The following is a 25,830-nucleotide window of genomic DNA, read 5'->3' on the forward strand; positions in this document are numbered from 1 at the left end:
GGAAAGGAGGAATTGTTTTGAACAGACCCCTTTCTTCCACATTTTTCAAGAAGTGAATACCATGGGTGGATCTATAATTATAAATGAGAAGCTCTGCCTGTTTCCACAACTGGCTAATTAAAATTAAACTCTTGGTGCTGGTGAGTAGTTTTTGCTCTTCCCTGGCTCATCTGCTACCTTGAGATCAGCGTTCAGTGGTTTCTTCACTCAAGGCTGAGTCAAGAATTTGAGGAATTGCAGAGCTTAGAATTTTAGCATCAGGAACCAGCTTAGCGTGGGGGCGCCTGGGTGGCTCGGTCAGTTAAGTGTCCGACTTTGGCTCAGGTTCGTGGGTTCAAACTCCACGTCGGACTCTGTGCTGACAACTCAGAGCCTGGAGCCTGCTTCGGATTCTGTCTCCATCTCTCTCTCTGCTCCTCCCCCATTCACACTCTCTCTCTCTCTCTCTCTCTCTCTCATATAAATAAACATTAAAAAAAAAAAAGGACTAGCTTAGTTTGTAGTTAATACTTGAAGCACTTACTCTGTGCTGTTTTACTTGACAGAACTCATTTAATCCTTACAGTAATCTTGTAAGTAACATTATTAGCTTCATCTCACAGATAAAGAATTGAGATTTAGAGAGGGTAAGTAACTTGTTCAGTATCACTCAAAAGCTAGGGAGTGGTTAAACCTATTTACCTCTTCAAGATTGGCTGAAAGGTTTTTGTTGAAGTTGGGTGATAAAAAGGACCAGGTGCTTCAGATGTTCTAAGAGCTGTCGTTTGCTTGCTAAATCTGACGTGTGGTTGCTTTCTTTTGCCAAAAGCTTTTGGAAGACTTATTTCACTGGGGTCTCTCAGAGCAAGAAATCCGAGGTCCCAGAGGGACCCTGTGACATTCACCTTTGTATTTCCAGGACTTGGCACAGAGTGGGGTCTTAAGTATTATTGAAACAGTTACCGTGGCTCTGAACTGGGCAGGGTGAGTAAGAGGGTCTGGAAGGGGCTTAGTCAGAGGCTGGCTGCCTTCCTGCAGAAGGTGACCTTGACCATTATGCTCTCCTGGCTTCAAGAATCAACCCATCCTAACAACCTAAATGTTGAGTTGTCCATCAACTGATGAAGGGGTAAACAAAATGTCATATATCCACATATTGTATAATTCCATGTATTTGAAATGTCCAGAATAGACATTGGAATAGACAATAGAGTCAGAAAGTCAATCAGTGGTTGCCAGAGGCTCCGTGCAGAGAGGAATGAGGGGTGACCGCTAACGGGTATGGAGTTTCTTTTGGGGTGATGATAATGTTATGGAATTAGATAGTGGTGATGGTTGCACTACTTTGAATATACTAAATTGTATGCTTTAAAAGGGTGAATTTATGGTATGTGAATTATATTTCAACAATATTAAAAATAAAGAACCACCCAGTCCTGTTTTCATTGTACCCTCTCCGTTCTGTGGAGATCAAGTGAAGATTTCAGTGCAGGTGACAGCAGCTACTGTCCTCCCATCTTCTGGTGTCACGGCACCACACGTTATTCAGCTCCCTCTGTTCCCAGGAGAATACACTGAAACATGTTCTCCCTGCTTTTTTGATCTCAGGTATTTCAAATATTTTAACTTAAAAGGATTATGATAGATCCTTGTTGTCTTTCTGGATATCTCTGGCAACTATGAACCTGTTGGTGGACCCTTGACGTGTTTAATTTTGCTAATAAGAAGAACTAAGCAGTTACTACCTTAACCAAGAGTTTCTTGTCTTTTAACCACTTGCGGATTATAGGCAAAGAAAGCTGGCTTTTTATGTATTTATTATCTTTTTTTAAAGATTTTATTTAAAAACAAATTTTTTTTTTAATGTTTATTTATTTTTGAGAGAGACAGAGACAGAATGTGAGTAGGTTAGGGGCAGAGAGAGAGACACACACAGAATCCTAAGCAGGCTCCAGGCTCTGAGCTGTCCGCCCAGAGCCTGACACGGGGCTCGAACTCACAAGCCATGAGATCATGACCTGAGCTGAAGTCGGACGCTCAACCGACTGAGCCACCCAGGCGCCCCTAAGATTTTATTTTTAAGTAATCTTTATACCCGATGTGGGACTCGAACTTTCAACCCAAGATCAAGAGTCGCATGCTCTCTGGACTGAGCCAGCCAAGCACCCCTACTTATTTATTTAGTTTCTTATTTAAAATGAAAGGTGTAAGGGCTTTATTTGTTACCTTCATTGTGGAGCTGATAACCCCCCCTGCAAGCTGGTAGTTCAGGTTGTACCACAGTCTAACTCTGAGCTGGAGCCCAGCCTCCTTTTTGGTTGTGAGCCCTCCGGAGATACCCTTGCAGGGCCTGAGGCGTGCCCCTGTCACTGCTGGGAAGAGGATGAAATTGGCCGGTGGGGGAGGGGGAGGGGCCTAGCCAAGCAGAAAAGGAAAGAGGTGGAAAGGAGGAGGGAGATCGTAAAGCTTTCCTGGGAAGACTGGAGATAGGCTGCCTGCTACTCTTCCATTGTAGCTCTCCTTGCTTCATCCTCTGACTTTTCATTAAAATAGTTAACCTTATTCTTAATTCTCTAAAGCTAATCACTCGCTGTGTCAGTAGTGGGATCAAAAATTGTTTTGAGACAGAGCGTGAAAAATACTCATTTTTTAAAAAAATAATGAGATAAAGCATAATATGTTTAGGATTCTCTTTTGTGTCTGGAATCACAACTAAGAAACAGTTTGAGCAAGACCATGGCCCCTGTGACTATAGGGGCTTATTTTTGGGAGGAAGTTACTGTGGTCCTGGGGGAGTTGGGCCTCCAAAGGATGTGTTCTTAGAGGAGGACTTGCAGTTTCAGCCTGATGGCAGTTGAGGTTAACATCTTCCAAAGCCTTTGTTGCTCATTGTATTAGTTTCCTTCTCCTTATCTGTGTAACAAATTGCCACAAGCCTGATGGTTTAAAACTAAGTGAATGTATTTCTCTACAGTTCTGGAGGCCACAAGTTTGAAATTAAGGGGTCAGGATCAACAGGGCTTCATCCCTCTAGGCTGGGGTGGAGGTGGGGAGGTTGAGGGGAATTCTTTTTTTGCCTCTTTTAGTGGCTCTAGGTGTTTGTTAGCTCGGAGTTGTAGGATTCTGATTTCTGCTCAGTCTTCACATGGCCTCCTGTCCTGTGTCTGTGTCTTTTCCCCTCTGTCTCTTAAAAGGATGCTGGACCCACTCAATTCAAGGTGATCTTATCTTGATATCTGTAACTTAATTGCATCTGTAAAACCCTGTTTTCAAGCGAGGTCACCTTCACAGGTTCCAGGGGGTTGGTGCTTAGACATGCCTTTTTGGGTGCTACAATTCAACCCACTACTCTAATTGAATGTAGACGGGATGTTCTTATTAAAATTAAACAAGGACATCATCCTATGACCTGATTTGAAGAGAAGTCTTTTCCTTTTCTGAATTTAAATTTTATTTATGACCAAAATAATACATGCACATAGTTTAAAAAGCCAAATAGCATTACAAGACTTGTAACGCAACAGCATTTCCTAGCTTCACCCCTCTTTGTTCTTGATTCTTGCTCTATAGAGTTCATGACTTTCAACGGTTTTTTTTTTTTTTTTTATGGTATTCTGCATTTTTTGGTTTTGTTTTGTTTTGGTTTTAAAGTAGCTCCACTCCCAACATGAGGCTTGAACTCATGACCCCAAGATCAAGAGTCACATGCTCTATTGACTGGGACAGCCAGGCACCCCAACTTCTGCCTTTCTGAGTGACATCCTTATACTGTTATTTTTTAGCTTGTCAGTTTTGTTTACTGTCTTTTAACTTACCGAAGGTGAGGATTTAGCTCTCTTTCTGGCCAGTCTCCACAAACACATATTCTACCCTGATCTTCTGAGTATTCCCACATCACAAGTTTTGATTAAATGGTTTATGCTACTATAATTATAAATTTTATTCACAGCTGAGCCACATAGTTTATTAGGATTACATTTCCTTTCATACAACTTTTGTTGTTACTACTTATTTCCTGATTTTTTCATTTGCATAGTTTTCTGTGTTCCTGTCACTAATTCTGCACCAAACTTTTTCTTTTTAATGTTTGTTTATTTATTTACTTTGAGAGGGAGCGTGAGAGAGACAGAAAGAGAGAGAGAATGCAGGGCGCCTGGATGGCTCAGTTGGTTAAGCATCTGACTTTGGCTTGATCTCATGGTTTGTAAATTCCAGCCCCATGTCGCACTCTATGCTGTCAGAGCCTGGAGCCTGCTTGGGATTCTGTGTCTCCCTCTCTCTCTGTCCCTCCCTGGTTCTCACTGTATCTCTCTCAAAGAATTAAACATTAAAAAAAAAAAGAGAGAGACCCTTTCAACTCAGAGTCCTTTATAAGAAAGAGAGTGCCCGGCTGCGCACTCGCAGGTGGGGAGGGGCAGAGAGAGAGAGAGAGAGAGAGAGAATCCCAAGTAGGCGAGCCCATTGTGGGGCTCAAACTCATGAACTGTGAGATCATGACCTGAGCCGAAATCAAGGATGCTTAACTGACTGAGCCACTCAGGCACCCCTGCACCAAACATTGTGATAGAGCTAAAGTTCTCCTTTTTTAAGTGCATCAGATGCATCGTGTAATTTTTCTTCCGTTTTCATTCTTTCATCTAGAGGTAACACTTCGTATAAACTCTCTGGTCTGGACTGATTGCTTTTTGGGCTGTTACACTGTAATACCTTGGGATTTTTTCATCATTCATCTCAGAATTCCTTTTGTCTTTCCCATGTGAATCCCCACTATCCATCCTCTTTCTTCTTTACTCTCCTGGAGCACATCTTTCAGTAGCTTCCTGAGGAAAGCAGTTTGGGAGGAATTTTTTTGAGATTACAAATCTGAAAACACCATTATTTTCCAGCCATATTTGATTGATGCCTTTTTTTGGTCATAGAATTCTAGATTGAAAATAATTTTATCTAAAATCTGAGAGCGTTGCATTGGCTTCTTGCATTTAGTATTACTGTCTGGAAGTCTGATGCTGCTCCGATTCCTCTTGTTTGTAAATGTGACAGGAAGCTTGTTTACCCTTTGTTCTCCTGTTCTGAAATTTCATGGCATTGTGCATTAGAGTGGTTTTTTTTTTCTCATCCATTGTTCTGTGCACTCCTTGGGTTCTTTCTGTCTGGAACTGTATGTACTTCAACTTAAGAAAAATCTTCTGTAACATTTCTGTGCTGATTTCTTTCCCCCTTTTCCCCCTTCTCTATTTCTGGACTTACTCTAAGTTGGACAGTGGACATTTAAAATAAATTCTCTATTTTAAAAAAGTTGTTTTTCTCCTATTCTTTTTCTTTTGGTTCTACTTTTTAGCGTGTGTCTTCACTTTATCAGCTTTGTTTTTTTCTGTCAGCACTGTCCTTTCTAAGAGCAGTTTCTTATTCTCTGAGTCAACCACCCAGCCAGCTTGCCTTCCCACCTTCCTGCCTGCTTGCCTTCCTTCCTTCCTTTATTTATTGATTTTTAAAAAAATTTTTTAATGTTTATTTATTTTTGAGACAGAGAGAGACAGAGCATGAACGGGGAGGGGCAGAGAGAGGGAGACACAGAATCTGAAACAGGCTCCAGGCTCTGAGCTGTCAGCACAGAGCCTGAGGTGGGGCTCGAACTCACAGACTGCGAGATCATGACCCGAGCTGAAGTCAGCTGCTTAACCGACTGAGCCACCCAGGTGCCCCTTCCTTCCTTCCTTCCTTCCTTCCTTCCTTCCTTCCTTCCTTCCTTTAAAATTACATTCTGTTCTTATTTCCTAGGTGCAATATTTTATCTCTGAATTGTTTTGAGACTATTTTTGATCTCTGTTTCATTTAACTATAAGCTTTTTAAAAAGAGATATAATTCATATACTTTACAATTCACCGCTTTGAAGTGTTATTTCAGCGAATGTTAGCCTTTTCACAAAGTTTGTGTAGTTGTTACTTACTACTGTCTATTTGCAGAACATTTCATCACCTCGAGAGAAACTTTTTACCCATTAACAGTCACTCCACCCCCCTGACCCTCTCAGCCCTAGGCAACCACTGATCTCCTTTCTCTTTCCACAGATTTGCCTATTCTAAGCATTTTGTATAAATGAAATCATATAATAATCGGGCCTTTTTGCCTGCTTCCTTTTTTTTCTTTTCTTTCACTTAGTGTCAAGTTTTCATAGGTCATCCATATTGCAGAATGAAACAGCACTTCATTCCTTTTTTTACCAAAGAATATTCTATTGTAAGGATATACTGCATTTTCTTATCCATTTCTCAGTTCATGAACATTTGGGTTGTTTCCCCTTTTTAAATTCTGAATAATCCTGCTATGCACATTTGTTCTTTTGGGCATACACCTAGAAATGGAATTGCAGGGTCTTAAAATTCTATTTAACTTTTTAAAAAATATTTTATCTTCGAGTAATCTTTAACCCAACGTGGGGCTCGAACTCACAATCCCAGACCAAGAGTTACGTGCTCCACTGACTGAGCCAGCCAGGCGCCCTGATTCTGTTTCACTTTTTGAGGAACTGCCAAGATGTTTTCCAAAGTTGTGCACCATTTTTCATTTCTTGCTAGCATTATTTGAGGATTCTGATTTCTCCAAGTTCTTGCTGTCATTTGTTCTTGTATACTTTCTGATTTTGGCCATTTTAGTTTGTATGAAGGGGTATCTCAGTATGGTTTTAAAATGTTTGCGTTTCACTAGTGACCAGTGAGGTTGTGCATCCTTTCATATATTGTTTTTTTTTTAATCTCTTCTTTAGAGAAATGTCTGTTTAGATCCTTTGCCCATTAAAAAAAAAAAGTGAGAGAGAGAGGGAAAGAGAGAGAGAATCCCAAGCAGTCTCCACAGTCCGTGCAGAGCGGAATGTGGGCTCGAACTCACGAATTGTGACATCGTGACCAGAGCTGAAACCAAGAGGTGGACGCTTAACCAGCTGAGCCACCCACATGCCCCTGCGCATTTCTTTTTAAGTTGTATTATTTGGCTTTTTATTACTGAGTTGTAAAAGTTCTTTATTCTAGATACGAGTCTTATCAGATACATGCTTTGCAAATATTTTCTCTCATTCTTTGGGTTGTCTTTTCACTTCCTTGATGGTCTCCTCTAAAGCACAGAAAATTTTAATTTTGATGAAGACAAATTTATCTTGTTTTTATTTATTTGTGCTTTTCATAGCATGTCCAAGGAACCATTTCCTGACTTAAAGTCATGAAGATTTATGCCTTTCGTTTTTTTCTGAGTTTTATAGTTTTTGCCCTTATATTTTGGTCTTTGATCCGTTTTGAGTTCATTTTTGTATCAGGTGTGAGGCACAGGCCCACCTTCATTTGCGCACGCATACCCCATTGTGCTAGCACCATTCGCTGAAAAGACTATTGCTCTTATTTCTGCTGAATTGTCTCGGCACCCTTGTCTGAAATCAATTGGACGAAAAAGTATGGGTTTGTCTGTAGATTCTCAATTTTCTTTACTTGCTCTGTACGTCTGTCTTTATGCCTGTACTCCATGGTCTTGATTACTGTGGCTTGGTGGTAAGTTTAGAAATTAGGAAACCTGAATCCTCCAACTTTGTTTTTCTTTTTTTTTTTCAGGATTATTCTGGCTATTCTGGATCCCTTGCATTTTCTTATGCATTTTAGGATGAGCTTGTCAGTTATTTTTTTTCTCTGCATGTTTTGATATCTGGCTTTTCTGTCTGAGGCTCTCCTCAGATTGTGTTCCTTTCTGCATGAAGTACCAGCAGGCTGAACTGTGTGCTAGGACTCAAATGAGGGAAGGTGAGTAGGGTGGGGGGCCAGTGACTTGTCACAGTTCCTGATGTAGACTTCCACTTATCTTCCTGGATCTGCATGGTGCCTTATCACTACCCTCAGCTGTGCCTGAAATCCCCAGGTGTAGTCGAATCTATCCAGAGTCTAAAAATGAACTCTCCTGTTCAGGTTTAGGGAGGGTGACTGCCTAGCTGAATTGGTGGGGAAAGGGGTCCGGGAACTCTGTTTTCCATACAGGCTTTCACTGGTCTCCTGTTTTTAGGCTCACTTAGGTTCTCACTTTCAGAGGTACCTGGCGACCCGGTTATTGACCCTCAGCGCCATCAGCCTGCTTCTCGGCAGCTCTGCCTCCCCAGCCGGTTCAGGCAGTTAGGTTTCAGTTTCAACTTGCTTTCCAGAATGTTGCCTCCCTCTTTAACTGTTGTTTCGTTTTCTATTCATTTTTAGTGGGCTTGTATTTTTGTATTTCTTTTTGTTTTAAATCTTATTTCTTTTTTTGAGAGAGAGACAGAGAGAGAGCGAACAGGGGAGGGGCAGAGAGAGGGAGAAAGAATCCCAAGCAGGCTCCGTGCTGTCAGCACAGAGCTCCACGCGGGGCTCAAACTCACAAACCCGGAGATTGTGACCGGAGCCGAGATCAAAGGTCACTTAACCGACTGAGCCACCCAGGTGCCCCTGTTTTTGTATTTCTTTTCTGTCTTTCTGATGGAGTTTGAGAAGGGGACAGACAGAGATAAATATACGTGTTTAATCTCTCATGTTTATTGAGAGCCCCTGGCAGGCTCTCCGGGGAAAAGTTGATATAATGGAAGGTGGTGTAATATGTGGTCTCCTTGGAACCACTACTGACACAGAGCTCCTTCACTAGATTCTGTTCCTAGAGTTTTATATTCCCCCATTTTTTTCATCTGCATATTATTCTGTGCAATTTTTCTGCATAATTTTGGTTTTGCCTAGAACATTTGGATAGAGCTAAAGTCCTACTCTTAGTACAGTGGGCTAATTCAGTAACAGTAAACCAGTGGTTCTTACCCCAAATTTATATTAGGATACCCTGGGGGAATTTTTAGATAACATAGCTGACCCCACCCTACTCCAGACCAAGCAAATGGGAATCCCTGAGGCTGGGATTTGGTTGTCCTTTTTGTTGGTCTGTTTTTCATACTCCCCAGATCATTCATTCTCGGTGCACAAGGAATCGAGAACCATTGCTCCAAAGCGTTTCGTATTTCACTAAGAATAATTTAAAAAAAAAATTTTTTTTTTTTAACGTTTATTTATTTTTGAGACAGAGAGAGACAGAGCATGAAGGGGGGAGGGGCAGAGAGAGAAGGAGACACAGAATCAGAAGCAGGCTCTAGGCTCTGAGCCATCAGCCCAGAGCCCGGCGTGGGGCTCGAACTCACGGACCGCGAGATCGTGACCTGAGCCGAAGTCGGATGCTTAACCGACTGCGCCACCCAGGCGCCCTTCACTAAGAATAATTTTACTTATGAAGAATTTGTCAAATTCCACTGAATCCCTTACCACTGTCATTTTCGTCCTCCTTCATTGCCCTTGACATGCGCTGGCCCCTTTTTGTTGTTTATCCTCCCAAGACTCACCAGGACCTCAAGAGCTTCTGCCCTTGCTCTTTTATCTGCCTGGAATGTTCTTCCACTGCTATTCTCAATTCCGTCCGCCATCTTCAGGTCTTTGCTCAGAAGTCACCTTCCCAGGAAGACTTTCCTTGTCCACAATTTTCTCTGCTTTCGACTGCCATCTCAAATTCCTGTCCTAAACTGCTTTGTTTTCCTCCGACTGCTGGTCACCTCCACACATCTCTCATTTGGTGTCTGTCTGACATCCCTTGTGGCACATGTCCTCTCCCTATGTTATCAGTCTTTTAGTGTTTGAAGAAGCCAATGGATGGAGCCTCATTTATTCTTTCTCTCATGCTCTTCTTTTCTGTGGGTAGATATGAGTGACCTGTATTATTTCTTTCTCCTGGAAAAACTTCTTTTAAAAATTTCTTTCAGAGCGTGTTTTTGTTTGAGGAAGTCTTTTGTTTATTCCTTTACTTTTGAAGAATAACTCCACTGGCCCCAAAATTCTAGGTTAGTGTGTTTTTTCTTTTAATACTTTAACTATTTCATTCTGCTGTCTTGTTGCTTGTATCGTTTCCGGTAAGAAGCCTGCTGTAATTCTCATCCTTATTCCTGTATAGGTTTGCTGGGTTTTTTTTTCTCCTTTGGCTTCTTTCAAGATTTTCTCTTTGTTTTTAGCTTTGTCTAGATTAAATAAGGTAATATTGTGTGTCCAGTTGTTTGTTTTGTTCTTGTTTTTGGTATTTATCCTACTTGATGTTCTCTGAGCTTCCTGGATTTGGGGCTTGTTCTTGGTTTTTAATTTTGGAAAATTCTTGGCCATTATTACCTAAGGTATTTCTTTTGCTCTGTTCTCTCTTCTTCTGCTATTCCAATTATGCATATTTTGCACATTTTGAAATTATCTCACGGTTCTTGGACTTTTAAAAACATTCTTTCTTCTCTTTGCATTTTCATTTGGGAAGTTTCATCTGACGTATCTTCAAGCTCTGAGTCCACAGCCACGTTGTCTACTGATGAGCCCATCAAGGCATTCTACGTTTATGTTACACTGTTTTAGATTTCTAACATTTTCTTTTTTCTTTCTTAGAGTTTCCACATCTCTACTTACATTATCCATCTGTTCTTGGGTGTTTTCTACTCTTTCCAGTAGAATCATTAACATATTCATCCATAGTTATTTTTGAGAGAGAGAGAGAGAGAGAGAGAGAGAGAGAGACAGAGTGTGAGCAGGGGAGGGGCAGAGGGAGAGGGAAACACAGAATCCTAGAATCCAGGCTCCGAGCTGTCAGCACAGAGCCTGACAGACATGGGGCTTGAAACCACGAACCATGAGACCATCACCTGAGCAGAACTCAGACCCTCAACCAAAGTCAGACATTCAACTGATTGAGCCAGCCAGGCACCCCCAAAGTTATTTTAAATTCTGCCTGATAGTTTTAAAATCTCTGTTATCTCTGAGTCTGGTTCTGATACTGCTTTGTCTCTTCACACTGTTATTCTTGCCTTTAGGCATTGCTTATAATTTTTTTTAAAGTTTACTTATTTATTTTTGAGAGAGACAGAGAAAGCATGAGCCAGGGCGAGAGGTAGAGAGAAAGACAGACAGACAGAGAGAGAGAGAGAGAGAGAGAGAGAGACACGAAATCCCTAGCAGGCTCTGCAGGGTTAACATAGAACCTGAAGTGGGGCTTGAACTCATGAAACTGTGAGATCGTGACCTGAGCTGAAACCAAGAGTTGGATGCTTAACTGACTGAGCCACCAGGAGCCCGTAATTGTAATTTCTTTAAAAGTTTATTTATTTAGGGGCATCTGGGTGGCTCAGTCAGTTGGGCGTCCGACTTCAGCTCAGGTCATGATCTCACAGTCTATGAGTTCAGACCCCGCATCAGGCTCTGTGCTGACAGCTCAGAGCCTGGAGCCTTCTTTGGATTCTGTGTCTCCCTCTCCCTCTGTGCCCCTCCCCTGCTCATGCTCTGTCTCTTGCTGTCTCAAAAATAAATAAAAACATTAAATTTTTTTTTTAAAGTTTGAGAGAGAGAGAGAGAGAGAGAGAGAGCGCGCGCGCGCGCGCGCGCGCGCGCGAGCATGTCTGTGCATGCGCACTTGCAAGTGGGGGAGGGGCAGAGAGAAAAGGAAAGAGAATCTCAAGTAGGCTCCATACCGTCAGTGCAGAGCCTGATGTGGGGCTAGAATTCATGAACCGTGAGATCAGAGCTGAAGTCAGATGCTTAACCAACTAAGTCACCCAAGTGCCCCTTCCTTATAATAATTTTTAATTGAAGGCTGGACATGATGCATTGGGTAATAGGAACTGAGGTTAATAGGCCTTTCGTTTGGGATTTTATGTTAATCTGGTTAGGAGTTGGTTTGTATTTAATGATCGCTAAAACTGTAAGTACCAGAAACTTCAAATTCATCTAGTGTTCTTGTTTTGGTCTCTTGGTTATCTTTGGTCTTCCCTAAGAAGTCCTTTTTTTTTTTTTTTTTTAAATAAAAAAATTTTAAATAAATTTATTTTAGAAAGAGAAAGAGAGCATGAGTGGGGGAGAGGAGCAGAGGGAGAGAGAGATACTCAAGCAAGCTCCATGCTCTTTGTGGAGCTGGACATGGGGCTCAATCCCACGAACCTGGGATTGTGACCTGAGCTGAAATCAGGAGTCAGACTTTCTTTCTTTCTTTTTTTTTTTAATTAAAAAAAATATTCGTTTTTGAGAGAGAGTGAGAGCACGCGCAAGCTGGAGAGGTGCAAAGAAAGAGGGAGGGATACCAGATTCTGAAGCAGGCTCCAGGCTCTGAGCTGTCGTGGGACTTGAACTCGCAAACCGTGAGATCATGACCTGAGCTGAAGTCGGATGTGTAACCGATTGAGCCTCCCAGGCGCGGCCCCCAGGAGCTCAAAGTGTGCACCTTTCATCTCTTTTAGGTGTAACCCACTCTTATGACCCATGATATGATAGGAAAATATGGGGGAGGGGGAGTATTTTGCAATCTTATCATTAAATCTCAGTCTTTTAATGGGTCTTTGTCTCTTGGTTGTGACCTTCACTAGTGTTTATTAACTGTTTTCTCCCCCTTAGGTGAAACAAGAAGGCTAGAAAGGCCTTAGGGAAATTTCCTCCCCCTAGTTAGGATAAAGCTCTGGGTAAAGTCTTTTTCCCTAGAGAGGGGCCATTCTTGTGGAGAACATTTGGCATATTTCACAGTGGTTACTTCTTCTATTTCTGAGCCAGGGCCAGGAGGGGATCTTTCTATGTTCTTTACCAGGAATTTTTTTTTTTTTCTGTTTTATTCACTGATGTATCGCCAGCATCCAAAACAGTGCTTGGTGTATAAAAGATGCTCAGTAAATATTCGTTGAATGTGTAACTGAATACCTTTCACCCAGGCCCGTGAGGTTCTTTTATGTAGATGTGGAAGAATTTCTCAGACCTAAAATGACAATAAACTGATGACATTTCTCTGAATGAGTAGTCCTCAAACCTAGTGTTTACTTATTGGGTTTTGTGGTGTTTGTGAGCGTCTCTCTAATCTGAACCCTGCATAAAATGGGTTTGTTTTAGAGCGTTTTTTTTTTTCATTTTTTTTGATTGCACCCTTTAGAAAAAAAATGTATTTGATGTGACCCAGTATGCATGTACATATAGTATACATTTATCTGAACAGACTTTTCAGGAAATAATACTTTTCCTTATGTTTGATGTACTCATATTTTCTACTCTGTTATATTTCATTTTTAAAACATACTTTTCAAGATTTACATAGAGGATAGGTTCAGAGGACAATATATGTTTGATTTTTTAAAACAGATTTGGGTAAATATACCAGAGTTAGTTTTGGCTTCCCCCTTCCCCTCCCCATAAATCCGTTACTTTCTCCAATAATGAAATTCTTTGTGTGTCTGTAATCTTTGGTGCTATTTTAAACACTGTTCTCTTTCTTCCTCCTTCCTGGCCCAGGCTTATGCTAAGTCAGTTTTTTGGGGAGCAATTTGGATGCAAACATTTCCAATTGCTTTTAGCAAGGGAAACAATTCCTTGAGTTCACCACAGTGTTGCTGAGACCGGTGGGCCTCAGGTTTCATGAGATTCCTGTAGTGCGTAGTGTGGATTTGAGACTCATGCCCATTAGGGGCCCTGAGGCAGAAGCTAATAGATTAAAAGTGCTTTTGGGATGGGATCTGACTTCTCTTCTCTAGGAATGGTTACTTTTTAAAATACATGGTTGAAAAGGTTTTACAGTTCAAAATACCTACCTACCTTGTGATGTCAAGGTGGTATTTTCCCGATTGGATCTGGAAAGACAGGCAGAGCCCTGCAGAATAACACTGATTATTGTTAAGAAACAATGGACTGGGGGCGCCTGGGTGGCTCAGTCTGTTAAGCGTCCGACTTCGGCTCAGGTCATGATCTCACAGTTCGTGGGTTCGAGCCCCGTGTCGGGCTCTGTGCTGACAGCTCAGAGCCTGGAGCCTGCTTCACATTCTGTGTCTCCCTCTCTCTCTGCCCCTTCCCTGCTCATGCTGTGTCTCTCTGTCTCAAAAATAAACAAACATTAAAAAAAAAAAAAAAAGAAACAATGGACTGTAATCACGAAAGACATTGGAGAAAGAAAATGTCTTGTCTGCTCTGTTTCTCCTCCTTTCCCGGTTGGCTTTCTTCCTTCTAAGCCTTCTTTGAAATTTATCTGACTGATTTTGTTTTGGGGCCACGAAGTATATAGATCAAGAGGTTTGGGCTTCTTCCCATTTAACAGGCCGTGTGGAAGCTTCCAGTTTCATTCTCTCGAAGTCTCTGGAGTTCAGGCCACGGGCTAAAAAATACTAAAGCTCAGGGAGGACAAGCTAGTTTAAAACTACCCTCCGTCGAGTTGCCTTAGGAAAGAGAGAGTCCCAATAGATGTAAAGATTTTTAAAATGTTCTTTTATTTTTAAAGTCTATGAATAATGGATTTCCAGCTTATAGTGTTTTAACCCCTGTTAGTGAAAGCCCTGAGGCTTAATTTATAATCATTAATCTTTCCTTCATTATTCAAGATACGATCTTTTCTCCCCCCTTAAAATTATCGTTAAACTACGGGAAAGATCAAACATGTAAAATGGTTCAGAGAATAAGATAAAAAATAGTCATAAAAACCACCATCTGGATTTAATGAATATTAACATTTTGCCATATTTGCTTCAGAACTTTTTCTTTAAAAGATAAAATGTTGCGGATACATTTGAAGTTCCCTTGGCCTCGCTCCACACTCCAGTTCCCCTGCTGCCTTCTGTGCTACCCCAGGGGTAACTTCTGTTCTCACCTCTGTGTGGTTACTTTCCATCCACGCTTTTATGCTTTTATTCCATTTATGTTTGGCCACAGCAATGTACAAGTGTTTTGTGTAAATTCAAGTATACACCAATTGTATTATACTACACTTAGGTTTCCCCTGGCTTTTTTTTTTTTTTTTTTCCTTTTAGCATTATAATTTGGGATTTGTACATGAAGATTGAATTCATATATTTCAAGCACTACATAGTATTCCATTTTATAAATGTATCACAGTTTACTCATTCCCCCATTGATGGACATTGTTTACAAATTTTTACTACTAGAAACGTTGTGACTAATGTCTTTGAATATGGCTTCTTCAGCGTGTGTTAGAAGATTTTCTCTTGGCAGATATGTAGGAATGGAATCTTGGGAGGTGCACTATATACGCATCTTTAACTTTATGGAGCTGGCAGGTACCATCTAATATGCCCCCAAAAGTGTATAAGGCTTTTCATCAGCACTTATTGTCAGACTTCCAATCTCTTGCTAATCTGCTAGGTAGAAAGAGACTTGATTTTTTTTTTTTTAAGTTTATTAATTTATTTTGAGAGAGAGAGAGAGAGAGAGCACATGCGCTAGCGAACAGCAGAGGGACAGAGAGAGGAGAGATTCCCAAGCAGGCTCCACACTGTCAGCACAGAGCCCTGTGTGGGGCTCCAACTCACGAACTGTGAGATTGTGACTCCCAAACTGAAATCAGAGTTGGAAGCTTAACCCACTGAACCACTCAGCGCCCCAAAGAGTTGATCTTTTTATTGCTTTTCCCAAACAAATTCAGACTGGGGAATCACAACATCATTCTTTTAAATTTCAGAAAATGATGTTCAAATTCATTCTTTCAGGAAACATTTCTGGAGTTCCAGTTATGGGGCAGGGACCATTCTAGTTAGTCGGGCTACAGGGCTGACAGATGGGACACACATCTCAGCCTTCACGCAGCTTACATTCGGGGGGGGGGCTGGGTAGAGAGAGACAATAAATAAAATAAATCAATACGATATTAATCATATCAGTGATAAATGCTAGGGAGGAAGAGTAAAATAAGGAAGGATGGGTCCAAATGTGTGTGGAGAGGTAGGGTTAATAGGGTGGTCTGGGAACACCTCTTAAGAAAGTGACATTTGAGGGGCACCTGGTGGCGCAGTTGGTTAAGCGTCCAACGTCAGCTCAGGTCATGATCTCACGGATCATGAGTTTGAGGCCCGCATTGAGCTCTCTGCTGTCAGCGCAGAACCCGCCTCTGATTTCTGTCTCGGTCCCTCTCTCTCCCCTCCCTGCTCGTGTGTGTGTGTGTGTGTGTGTGTGTGCGCGCGCGCTGTCTCTCAAAAAGAAATATTAAAAAAAAAAAAAGTGACATTTGAGTAAATGCCTGAGGTAATGAAGGAATAAACCATGTATGTGGACTACTGGGGAAAGAACATTCTAGATGGAAAAGGTGGGAGTCTAAGAGGGGAGCATATCTGGCATGTTCAAGGAACAGTGAGGAGGCTTGTGTAGTAGCTTGAGAGGAGGGAATAAGTGGGGAGAGAAAAGGGATGAGGTCAGAGAGGGGTATGGACTGTATTACACAGGACCTCCATTTTCAGGACTTTGGCTTTTGCTCTGAGGTGGATGAGAAGCCACTGGGTGGTTTTGAATAGCAGAGTGGTATAATCTGACGTACATATTAAAAAAAAAATCAATCTGCTGAGTGTAGAGATTAGATTGAAGGGGGTGAAGGGAGAAACAACAATCTGGGTAAGAGATCACCGGGCTTTGGACCAAGACACTGACAGCAGAGGTGGAGAGAAATATTTGAACCTGGGAATATTTTAGTGGTAGAACCAACAGGCATTATTGACGGATTGATGTGGGGTGGGAGGAGGAAAGGAGAAGCAGGGATGAGCCCCAGGATTTTGGCCTGAGCCACTGGTTGGAAGGAGTTGTCATTAACTGAGATGCAGCAGGCTGAGAAGCACATTCGTGGGGGAAGGGAGGATATCAGAAGATCGGTTTTGCCAGTAGACAGAGGGTCTGAGGTTCGAGGGTGAGGTTTGTACCATACATACCAATGTGGGACGCTCAACAAATAGATGGTATTTAAAGCCATGAGATCAGTGAAATAACCAGCAGATGGGTAACGCCTGAGCCATGGGACACCCTTATGTTAGAGGGTGAGGAGGGGAAAAGGAGCCCGCAAAGGGGTTGAGCAGGAGCAGCAGGCCAGGCGGGTGGAAAATCAGGCAGGTGTGACTTCTGGAACCAAGGGAAGGAAGCATGTCAAGGAAGACAGTGATGGGTCCATCATGTCAGAGGCTGCCAGCAGGTCACGTGAGATGAGGACTGAGAATTCACTACCAGATTTAATAACATGGAGCTCTAGTCTTGAGAACTCGATAAGGGTAGTTTCAGTATTGTGTTCCCATATTCCACCATTCCAGTATCATATTGCCATATGCTCCCTGGAACTTTTCAGGGGATTCCACTGCTGTTCCATATGCAAGATTGCAGTAAAATGCTTGTTACAGACCAGTCCAGAAAAAAAACCCAAAAAACAAAAAACTAATCACTTACAAATTTTTTGGACGAGGTATATCTTACAAATAAGGCAGATTATTTTGTTTTGGGCTAACATCTTGAGGCACAAAATGATTTGACCTTAGCTATGGAAAATGTCAAAATCATTGTGACTTCACAGTGGCCACATTTCATCCTCACGTAAAGGGCTTCCATTCTTGGAGTCATGCATTGTTTTAAGGCTGAACAGCTCTTCAGGATTGGAAGTTCGGAGGAGAGATCAGAAACAATGAGAAAAGGTATTAATGATGTTGAATAGAATAGGAATTTCACAGTGTTTTTGCAGTAGCAGTTCTCAGGGGTGGTCCTTCTACCTCTGGCGGCCCCTTGAGAGTTACAGGGTTTTGCAAGATCAAAATTGTTTTCATAACAACTTTCTTTGCCTCTTTCCTCTGTGATCACATATGCACGGATGGTGCAAAAGCAAAGGTGGGTAGAGCTATTGTTGCCGTTGCTTGAATCCGGGCAGTGGCACGCCTCTCAGCTGTTGTCACCGTATTCCTCAGTGTGGCATACTGGGTGAAAGAGAAGAAAACAGTTAGTTGCACTTAAGAATGTACTTGATGGAGCAGTAAAAGTTACTAATTTTATTAAGTCTTGACTCGTATGCATGTCTTTTTTAATATTCTCTTTGATGAAATGGAAACTATGCTCAAGGCGCTTCTGCGTTCTGAACCATAATGGTTGCCTTGAGAAAAAGCACTTTTGTGAGTGTTTGAATTGAGAGCTGAGTTCGTTGCTTTTTTTGTGAAATACTATTTTCACTTAACTGAAGTTACTAGATTTGGATGTTTGGCAGACATTTTCGTGAAGATGAATGAAGTGAGCCTATCACTTGAAGGAAAACAGCTCACAGCATTTGTTGCCAATGATAAAATATGAGTTTTGAAGTGAAAAGTAGAAATTTGGAACACATATCTACCACTAAGAGCTTGACAGTTTCCCAATACTTAAAGATCTGTCTGATGATATCACTGGTGACATTTCACAAATGTGCTGTTTTTGGATAGTGTATAATGAAATGTGTCAACATTTGGAATGTCTACATAGCTCAGTGAACCAATATTTTTCAAATGACAAAGGATGCTATTACAAAATCATATACGATTAAGAGATCCATTCCAAATGCAAGATAGACTTATACCTCTAGCCAAGATGGAGTGAGGTAGTGAAGAACACCCCACATGTGCTTTTTGGCCATTTGTATATCCTTTTTTTGAACACTTTTTTTTTTTTAATTAAAAGAATTTTTTTTGATGTTTATTTTTGAGAGAGACATACAGTGCAAGTGGAGGAGGGGCAGAGAGAGGGAGACACAGAATCTGAAGCAGGCTCCAGGCTCTGAGCTGTCAGGCCAGAGCCTTATGTGGGGTTCAGACTCACGAACCGTGAGATCATGACCTGAGCCAAAGCCAGACGCTCAACCGACTGAGCCACCCAGGTGCCCCAGGAGCCCCTTTTTTTGAACACTTTTAATGTTTATTTATTTTTGAGCGAGCGAGAGAGAGCATGAACGTGTGCGTGTGTGCACGTGGGGGAGGGGCAGAGAGAGAGGGAGACCAAGGATCCAAAGTGGGCTCCTCGCTGACAGCAGAGACCCCCATGTGGGGCTTGAACTCAAGAACCATGAGATCATAACCTGAGCCAAAATTGAATACTCAACCGACTGAGCCACCCAGGTGCCCCTGTATATCTTTTTTGAAGAAATGTCTATTCACATCTTTTGCTGATTTAAAAAATTGGTTTACTTTGGGGCACCTTGGTTGGTTGAGCGTCTGACTTTGACTCAGGTCATGATCTTATGGTTTGTGAGTTTGAGCTCTGCATGGGGCTCTCTGCTGTCAGCACAGAGCCCACTTTGGATCCTTTATCCCCCTCTCTCTCTGCCCCTCACCTGCTTGTGCTCTCTCTCGCTCAAGAAATGAATAAACATTAAAAAATTAAAAATGGGTTAAAAAATTGGATTTTTAGAAAAATGTATTTATTGTGAAAGAGAGCGAGCATCCATATGCACTTGTGAGTGAGTGGGAGAGGGGCAGAGGGAGAGGGAGAGAGAATCCCAAGTGGGCTCCATGCCCAGCCCTGAGCCTGATGCGGGGCTTGATCTCATGAAATGTGAAATCAAGAGTCGGATGCTTAACCAACTGAGCCACCGGATGCCTCCCTTTTTTTTTCTTTTTTTCTCAGAGAGAGCGAGCGAGTGAGCAGGGGAGAGGGCAGAGGGAAAGAGAAAGAGAGAATTCCAAGCAGGCTCCACACTTGGCACATGAGCCCAATGCGGGGCTCAATCCCACGATCCTGGGACCATGGTCTGAGCTGATGTTAAGAGTTGGATGCTCAACTGACTGAGCCACCCAGCCCCCCACCCCCCTTTTTTTTATATTGTTGAACTGTGACTCTTTTTTTGAAGGTGTTACTTAGGCTGTCTCCTGTACGTGTTGGTTTAGTAGTCCTGTGTCCTTCCTAGGCTAGCCAAGATCCATCTGGGCCCGTAGTCGTTACAAGCCAAACGCCACCGTGACAGAAGTAACACCAAGTTGCTTGGATATTTATATTTTCTGGACTTCATATCTTTACATTCACATATTAAAATTAATACAGTTCCCCAGTGTCTTACCAGGTACTCTGCAAACCTACTGCTGTGCTTGCCTTGCAGTTTTCTGGTGATGACATGGCATCTGCCAGTTCCAGCCGCGCAGGAGTGGCTCTGCCTTTTGAGAAGTCTCAACTTACTCTGAAAGGTGAGTGGCGCCATGCGAGGGGTTTGCCCTTTGAGGTCTTAAACACGTCAGGGGCTCTCCGTCTCGCCCGGTGGGAGCTGAAGACCCCTCATGATATGACCCCACCCCCACTCCCACTCCTCATCGCTTGTTACTTTTCCACATGTGCTCGGCTATAGCCACACGGGCCTCTTTGCTCTCCGTTGAAGGTACTGGGCATGCTACCCCCTCTGAGTGTTTGTACCTGCCGTTCCCTCTGAGTGAAATACTTTGGGGCTAGATGTCTACCTGCTTTGCTTCCTTACTTTCTAGAGGTCTTTTTTTTTTTTTTAATGGGCCAACTTCTTTTTTTTTTTTTTTTTAAGTTTATTTTTGAGAAAGACAGAGACAGCGTGCCTGGGGGAGGGGCAGAGAGAGATTGGAAGACAGAGAATCCCAAGCAGGCTCCACACTGTCAGCATGGAGCCTGATGCGGGGCTCGAGCCCGTGAAACCGTGAGGTCAAGACCTGAGCCGAAAACCAGGAGTCAGACGCTTAACCATCTGAGCCACCCAGGTGCCCCTGTAGGTCTTTACTCATAAGTCACCTTCTTCAAAAGGCCTTCCTGATTCCCCCGGATGCAGCCTCCCCCTCCCCCACCTCCCTCATATCTGTCCCCTTCACTACTGTAGATTTCTCTTCTTAGCTTTGTCACCATTTAACACAGTCCATATATTTATTTCCTTCGTTAACTGTCTCCTTCAATAGAGTATAAACACCACAAACACAGGGATATTTGTCTGTCTTGGTTACTTCTGATACCCCAGTGATTGGAACAGTGCTGGAAACATATTGGGTTGCCAGTGAATATTGCTTGAATGACAGAATGTAGCTTTGGTAGCCTTAGGTCTGCAGAAGAGCCCTGGGAGATGCCTGGGGACGGGGGAAACAGCACTCGGTGTCAGCACTCAGGCCTCTCAGAGGCACAGTCATTTGGAGGCAAAATTGTGTCGTCATTTTTTTAGTGATTATTTTTGAAATGGAAATGTCACTCATTTATTTAATCTATTCACATACTTTAAAGTTGTTTCCTTTCCTCTGGCTCCTCAGTGCCCCTGATTGGAGGAAACTAACATTACCAGTTTCTTGTGGTAGTATTACACATACAGACATATCAAAGGGGATGTAGTTTTGTGATTTTGAGAGCCATGTTGCCTTCCTTGGAAGGAATATTCTTCTAGCAGTGGATGAGAGTGGCTATTTCCCTACATCTTTACCAACACAATGTGTTGTCAGACCTTTTTTCTCTTCGCCAGTCTGATTGGTAAAAATAACTTTGTCAGCATAGTTTTATTTCACATTTCTTTAAGTTATAAATGATGTTTAGCATCTTACCATATATTTAAGGGAAACTTGTATTTCCTTTTCTGTGGATTGTGTGTCCATGTCCTCTGCCTGTTTCTTATTTACTTATGGATTAAAAAAAAAAAAGTCTTGATACATTTTCATCATTTTTCTTGATGTCTCCATGGCTGTTCTAGGTCTTTGGAGTGGGGAGAAGCGTTAGAGTGAACTTGATAGAGCTTTGAACTTGCGACTTTAGCTTTTACTACCTTGTCTAGTAATTAGCAAGCCTAGATTAAAACAGAAGTATGTCCATGGAGCCTGGTGACATAATGAAGTCCCTGTTTTGGGGCCTTATTATTCAGGAACACATAGTGACTTGTAAAGCTTTCTCTGTTTGCCTTTCCTCATTGTGAAATTTTTGCTCGCGTGGAAAGAGCTAACTTGATAATACAGGTGCATCTCATTATATGTGCATTTAACCTATAGGGAGTGTATAATGCCACTTAGGCAAATGGTTAGGGAGAAAGAGAAAAAGAGAAATGACAAAATAAATGGTGTGGGTGGCTCCTCCTCTGTTGTGTTTCACTGATAGAGCCTCTAGTGTAATTGGGGAGATGTGACTATGCTGTTCCCTCCCTTGTGCCTCTCTGTAATGCAGTCCTAGAGTTTTAAGATACATTTTATTTACTTATTTTTTTTTAACGTTTATTTATTTTTGAGACAGAGAGAGACAGAGCATGAACGGGGGAGGGTCAGAGAGAGGGAGACACAGAATCTGAAACAGGCTCCAGGCTCTGAGCTGTCAGCACAGAGCCCGATGCGGGGCTCGAACTCACGGACCGCGAGATCATGACCTGAGCTGAAGTCGGCCGCCCAACTGACTGAGCCACCCAGGCGCCCCAAAGATACATTTTAAAAATATATCAAGGCCCTTAAAAATAAGCGACTTATTTTATCTGATATTTAACTTAAGAAGCACTGAGAAACTAAATACTAAAAAACAGCACAACATGGCTTCAAACTGGCCTTTGGGACTCTACTGAAAGACCATCTATCAGACTCTATTTTGTGCCTTCCTGAGAGCTTTTCACGGGTATAATTTTGGCCATGTGTGATTTTTCCTCCCTTGTTTGTTAACTTTAAAGGCTAAATCCCATGTGAAGATGTGAAATTGGCATTTATATTTCATCGAACAGTAAATAAACTTTCCAGATAAACCTGCTCGTATGTTGAGACCTTTATTTTGGCTTGTGTTTTAAGAACAAGAGACATTCAGAGTAAACTTTCCAGATAAACCTGCTCGTACGTTGAGACCTTTATTTTGGCTTGTGTTTTAAGAACAAGAGACATTCAGAGGCACCTGGGTGGCTCAGTTGGTTGAGTGCCCAACTTTGGCATAGGTCATGATCTTGTGGTTGGCGAGTTGGAGCGCCACGTTGGGCTCACTGCTATCAGCATTGAGCCTGCTTTGGATCCTCTGTCCCCCTCTCTCTGCCCCTCTCCCGTTCATTCTCTCTCTCTCTCTCTCAAAAATAAAAATAAACTTTAAAAAAAAGAAACATTCAAAATATCACCCCCCTGATTAATTATATGTTACAAAGGGGAAAATGTATCTTTATAGTGGAGTCACCTGACAGATCCCACATTAACCAAGGGATCAAACTTAGCATTCACAATAGGAGGACAACCTAGTGTGCATGGTGAGAAGTTTGCAATGTAACCTGTGTAGTATTCTTGACAAAAATGTTCAATGTGAATCTCACCACGAGGAAAACAATTTAAGAAATACAGGCTTTGGTGCATTCAATGAGAGAGCTGGTGGAAGTCTTTAAAAAGCATTGTCATGGAAAAAGAAGGGGGAGCACTGTGGATTTTAAAAGATTAAGGAGCCAGCGACCAAATGCAATTTGCTCATCTCAGTTGGATCCTGGATTGGGGGAAACCAGCTATAACAACATGTTTGGAACAGTTGGGGAAATTTGGATATGTAACGAGTATCAAATGATAGGAGTGACTAAATTTGTTAAGGTATAATAATGGTGGTGTGGTTAGGTGGGAGAATGTCTTTTTCTCTTTCCTATGCCCAGCATGGGGCTCAAACTCATGAACTTGAGGTCAGGGGTTGCATGTTCTACCAACTGAGCCAGCCAGGAGACCCTCCTTATTATTATTATTTTTTTAATTGAAGTATAGTTAACCTACTGTGTTCTGTTCGTTTCAGGTGTACAGCATATAGAACATCCTTACTCGTATGAATTGCATTCTGGAAGTATTTAGGGCTGATCAGTCTTGATGTCTACAACTTACTTTCAAGTGGTTTACCAAAAAAGTTTGTGGATATATGCACACTCATGCACATATATAGACATAAACATCACATGTCTGTATCCCGTGCTGTCCAATAAGATAGCCACTACAGCCACGTAGACATTTTTACATTGATTAAAGTTAAATTTAAAATGCAAATCCTCAGTCATACTAGCCATGCTAATGGCTTCGTAGCCACATGTATCTCATGGCATTGCATTGGACTGTGCTGGCATAGAACTTTTTGCTTGTCATTGAAGATTTTTTTTTTAATGTTTATTTAGTTTTGAGACAGAGAGAGTGAGCACGAGTGGGGGAGGAGCAGAGAGAGAGGGAGACAGAGGATCTGGAGCAGGCTCTGCGCTAACAGCAGACAGCCCCATGTGGGGCTTGAACTCGTAAACCATGAGATCGTGACCTGAGCCGAAGTTGGACACTCAACCGACTGGGTCACCCAGGTGCCCCTTATCACTGATATTTTCTTGAATAGCACTGACACAGGCACACACATAGAAAGAGAAAGAAGCAAAGGTGGCCAGATGGCAGTTGCTGCACAGTATACAAGTATTAGTTGTCCTGTTCTTTCACCTTTTCTGGAAACTGAAAACTTCAAGATAAAACTACCAATATGTGATCCGAGATTGGGTCCTGGACGGACCAGGGGGGGAAAAAAGTTTCTTTTCTCTTTTGCTATAATGGACATTGATAGGGCATTTAACAAAATTTAAATAAGGTCTGTACATTAGATCATAGTTTTAAAGGATGTTAAATTTCGCCATGTTGATAATTATACTGTGGTATTGTCAGAAAATGTCTTTGTTCTTGGAAATATGCACTGAAGTATTTAGAAGAAAGGGGGCACAGCATCTGAAACTCACTCTCAAAGTTTCAAAAACAAATGTGAATGTGTACGAGAGGGAGTCGGGGGAGAGAAAGAATAATAAAGCAGATATAGTGAAAAGTTAATATTTGGTGACCCTTAGGTGAAGGGTTTATAGGAATTCTTGGTATTTTTGAAAACCAAAACAAAACAAAAACAAAACAAACAAACAAAATACTTAGGGAAAAAACTCGAGGGGCAAAAAAGGAAACACCAGGGCAGAGTTCAGAGAATTGGCCGGGAGCTGGGAGACTTGGTTCCCAGCTTAGCTTTTGCCTCGGACTCCGTGATTTTGGATATGTTATTTCCCCTCTCTGAACCTTAGTTGCCCAACTTTTAAATGAAGGGCTTGAACTTGTTGATTTCAAAGAAACTGTCCAGCTCAAAATGATAGGACTAGAATTATAACTAGTCGGCCCTCTGCTCCACCACCTTAAGGGTCTGGGTGCAGAGCTATGCTCACACCACTAGGTGGCCTCAGTTAACCTTGGTCTGTGTGAAAAGTATTTCGGTTTTCTACTCTGGACCACATTTCCCGCCACCACAACCTGTTTTTTCCCCAGTACCATCCCTTGTTGCTTCTGAATTTTAGCCACAGCTTTTGCTGTTGTTGTTGTTTGCCTTGCTCTCTCCTGTTCTTTTGGGCCGGGAGAAGACAGGCATTGTTAAAAGAATCCAGAGTTAGGTTTGTCCTTTGTCAAGTTGTGGACCCTTACACGGCTCTGTAAGGGAATCTTGATGGAAGGGAGCTCAGTCTTGCCATCATAGGTAAGAAATGCCAGTCCTATGCTCTGATTTGGGGCATGGGATAGAGGACATCTTAGATGTGTTCCATCCCAGTGACCTGGAGTTTCCATTGTGGCTGATGTGTGCCATAAGAGACACCTGTCTGGCCCTGGGTGTATGGATACTTGTTTAGCCTGGCTTGCTGCTACCAAATAAACATCAGAAATGCTGCCACATCAAGGATACAAATAGAACAGGAAATGCAGATGGCTGATAAGCACATAGAAAAAACATTGACCCTCACCAGTAATCGAAGAACAGCAGTAGAACAGGTACGCAGAATCTGGTAACGATGTATAGCATGGTGTGGTGTCAGGTTGCCTGGGTGCACATCCTGGTTTGAAACTCCCTGGCTATGTTTTCTGGGGCAATGACCTAACTTCCCCAAGCCTGTTTCCTCTTGGTTGAGATGGGGGTGGTGATATATTCCCTGCCCCATGGGTTTGTTTAAAGGATGGAGTTAGATGACGTGTGCACAGCATAGTGTCTGTAACAAGTGCTCATTAAATTTTACATAATTTATGTGTTTTTTTTAATCTATCTGATTTGCAAAAAGCAAAAAACAAAAAAACCTTAATACTCAATGCTATGGTCGTG

General features: G+C 42.1%; 1 protein-coding gene across 2 annotated transcripts in view; it reads left to right on the plus strand.

Moving 5' to 3' along the window:
• Positions 1–25,830, plus strand: part of WWP2 (WW domain containing E3 ubiquitin protein ligase 2) — a 149,619-nt gene that overhangs the window by 5,519 nt on the left and 118,270 nt on the right. For both annotated transcript variants that reach the window (XM_042969661.1, XM_042969662.1), the window contains exon 2: positions 19,871–19,955. In XM_042969661.1, coding sequence (XP_042825595.1) covers positions 19,886–19,955 — 70 coding nt within the window. In that variant the 5' untranslated portion in view covers positions 19,871–19,885. The remainder of the gene's footprint in view (positions 1–19,870; positions 19,956–25,830) is intronic.

Source organism: Panthera tigris, chromosome E2, assembly GCF_018350195.1.
Source record: "Panthera tigris isolate Pti1 chromosome E2, P.tigris_Pti1_mat1.1, whole genome shotgun sequence".
Taxonomy (NCBI): Eukaryota; Metazoa; Chordata; class Mammalia; order Carnivora; family Felidae; genus Panthera; species Panthera tigris.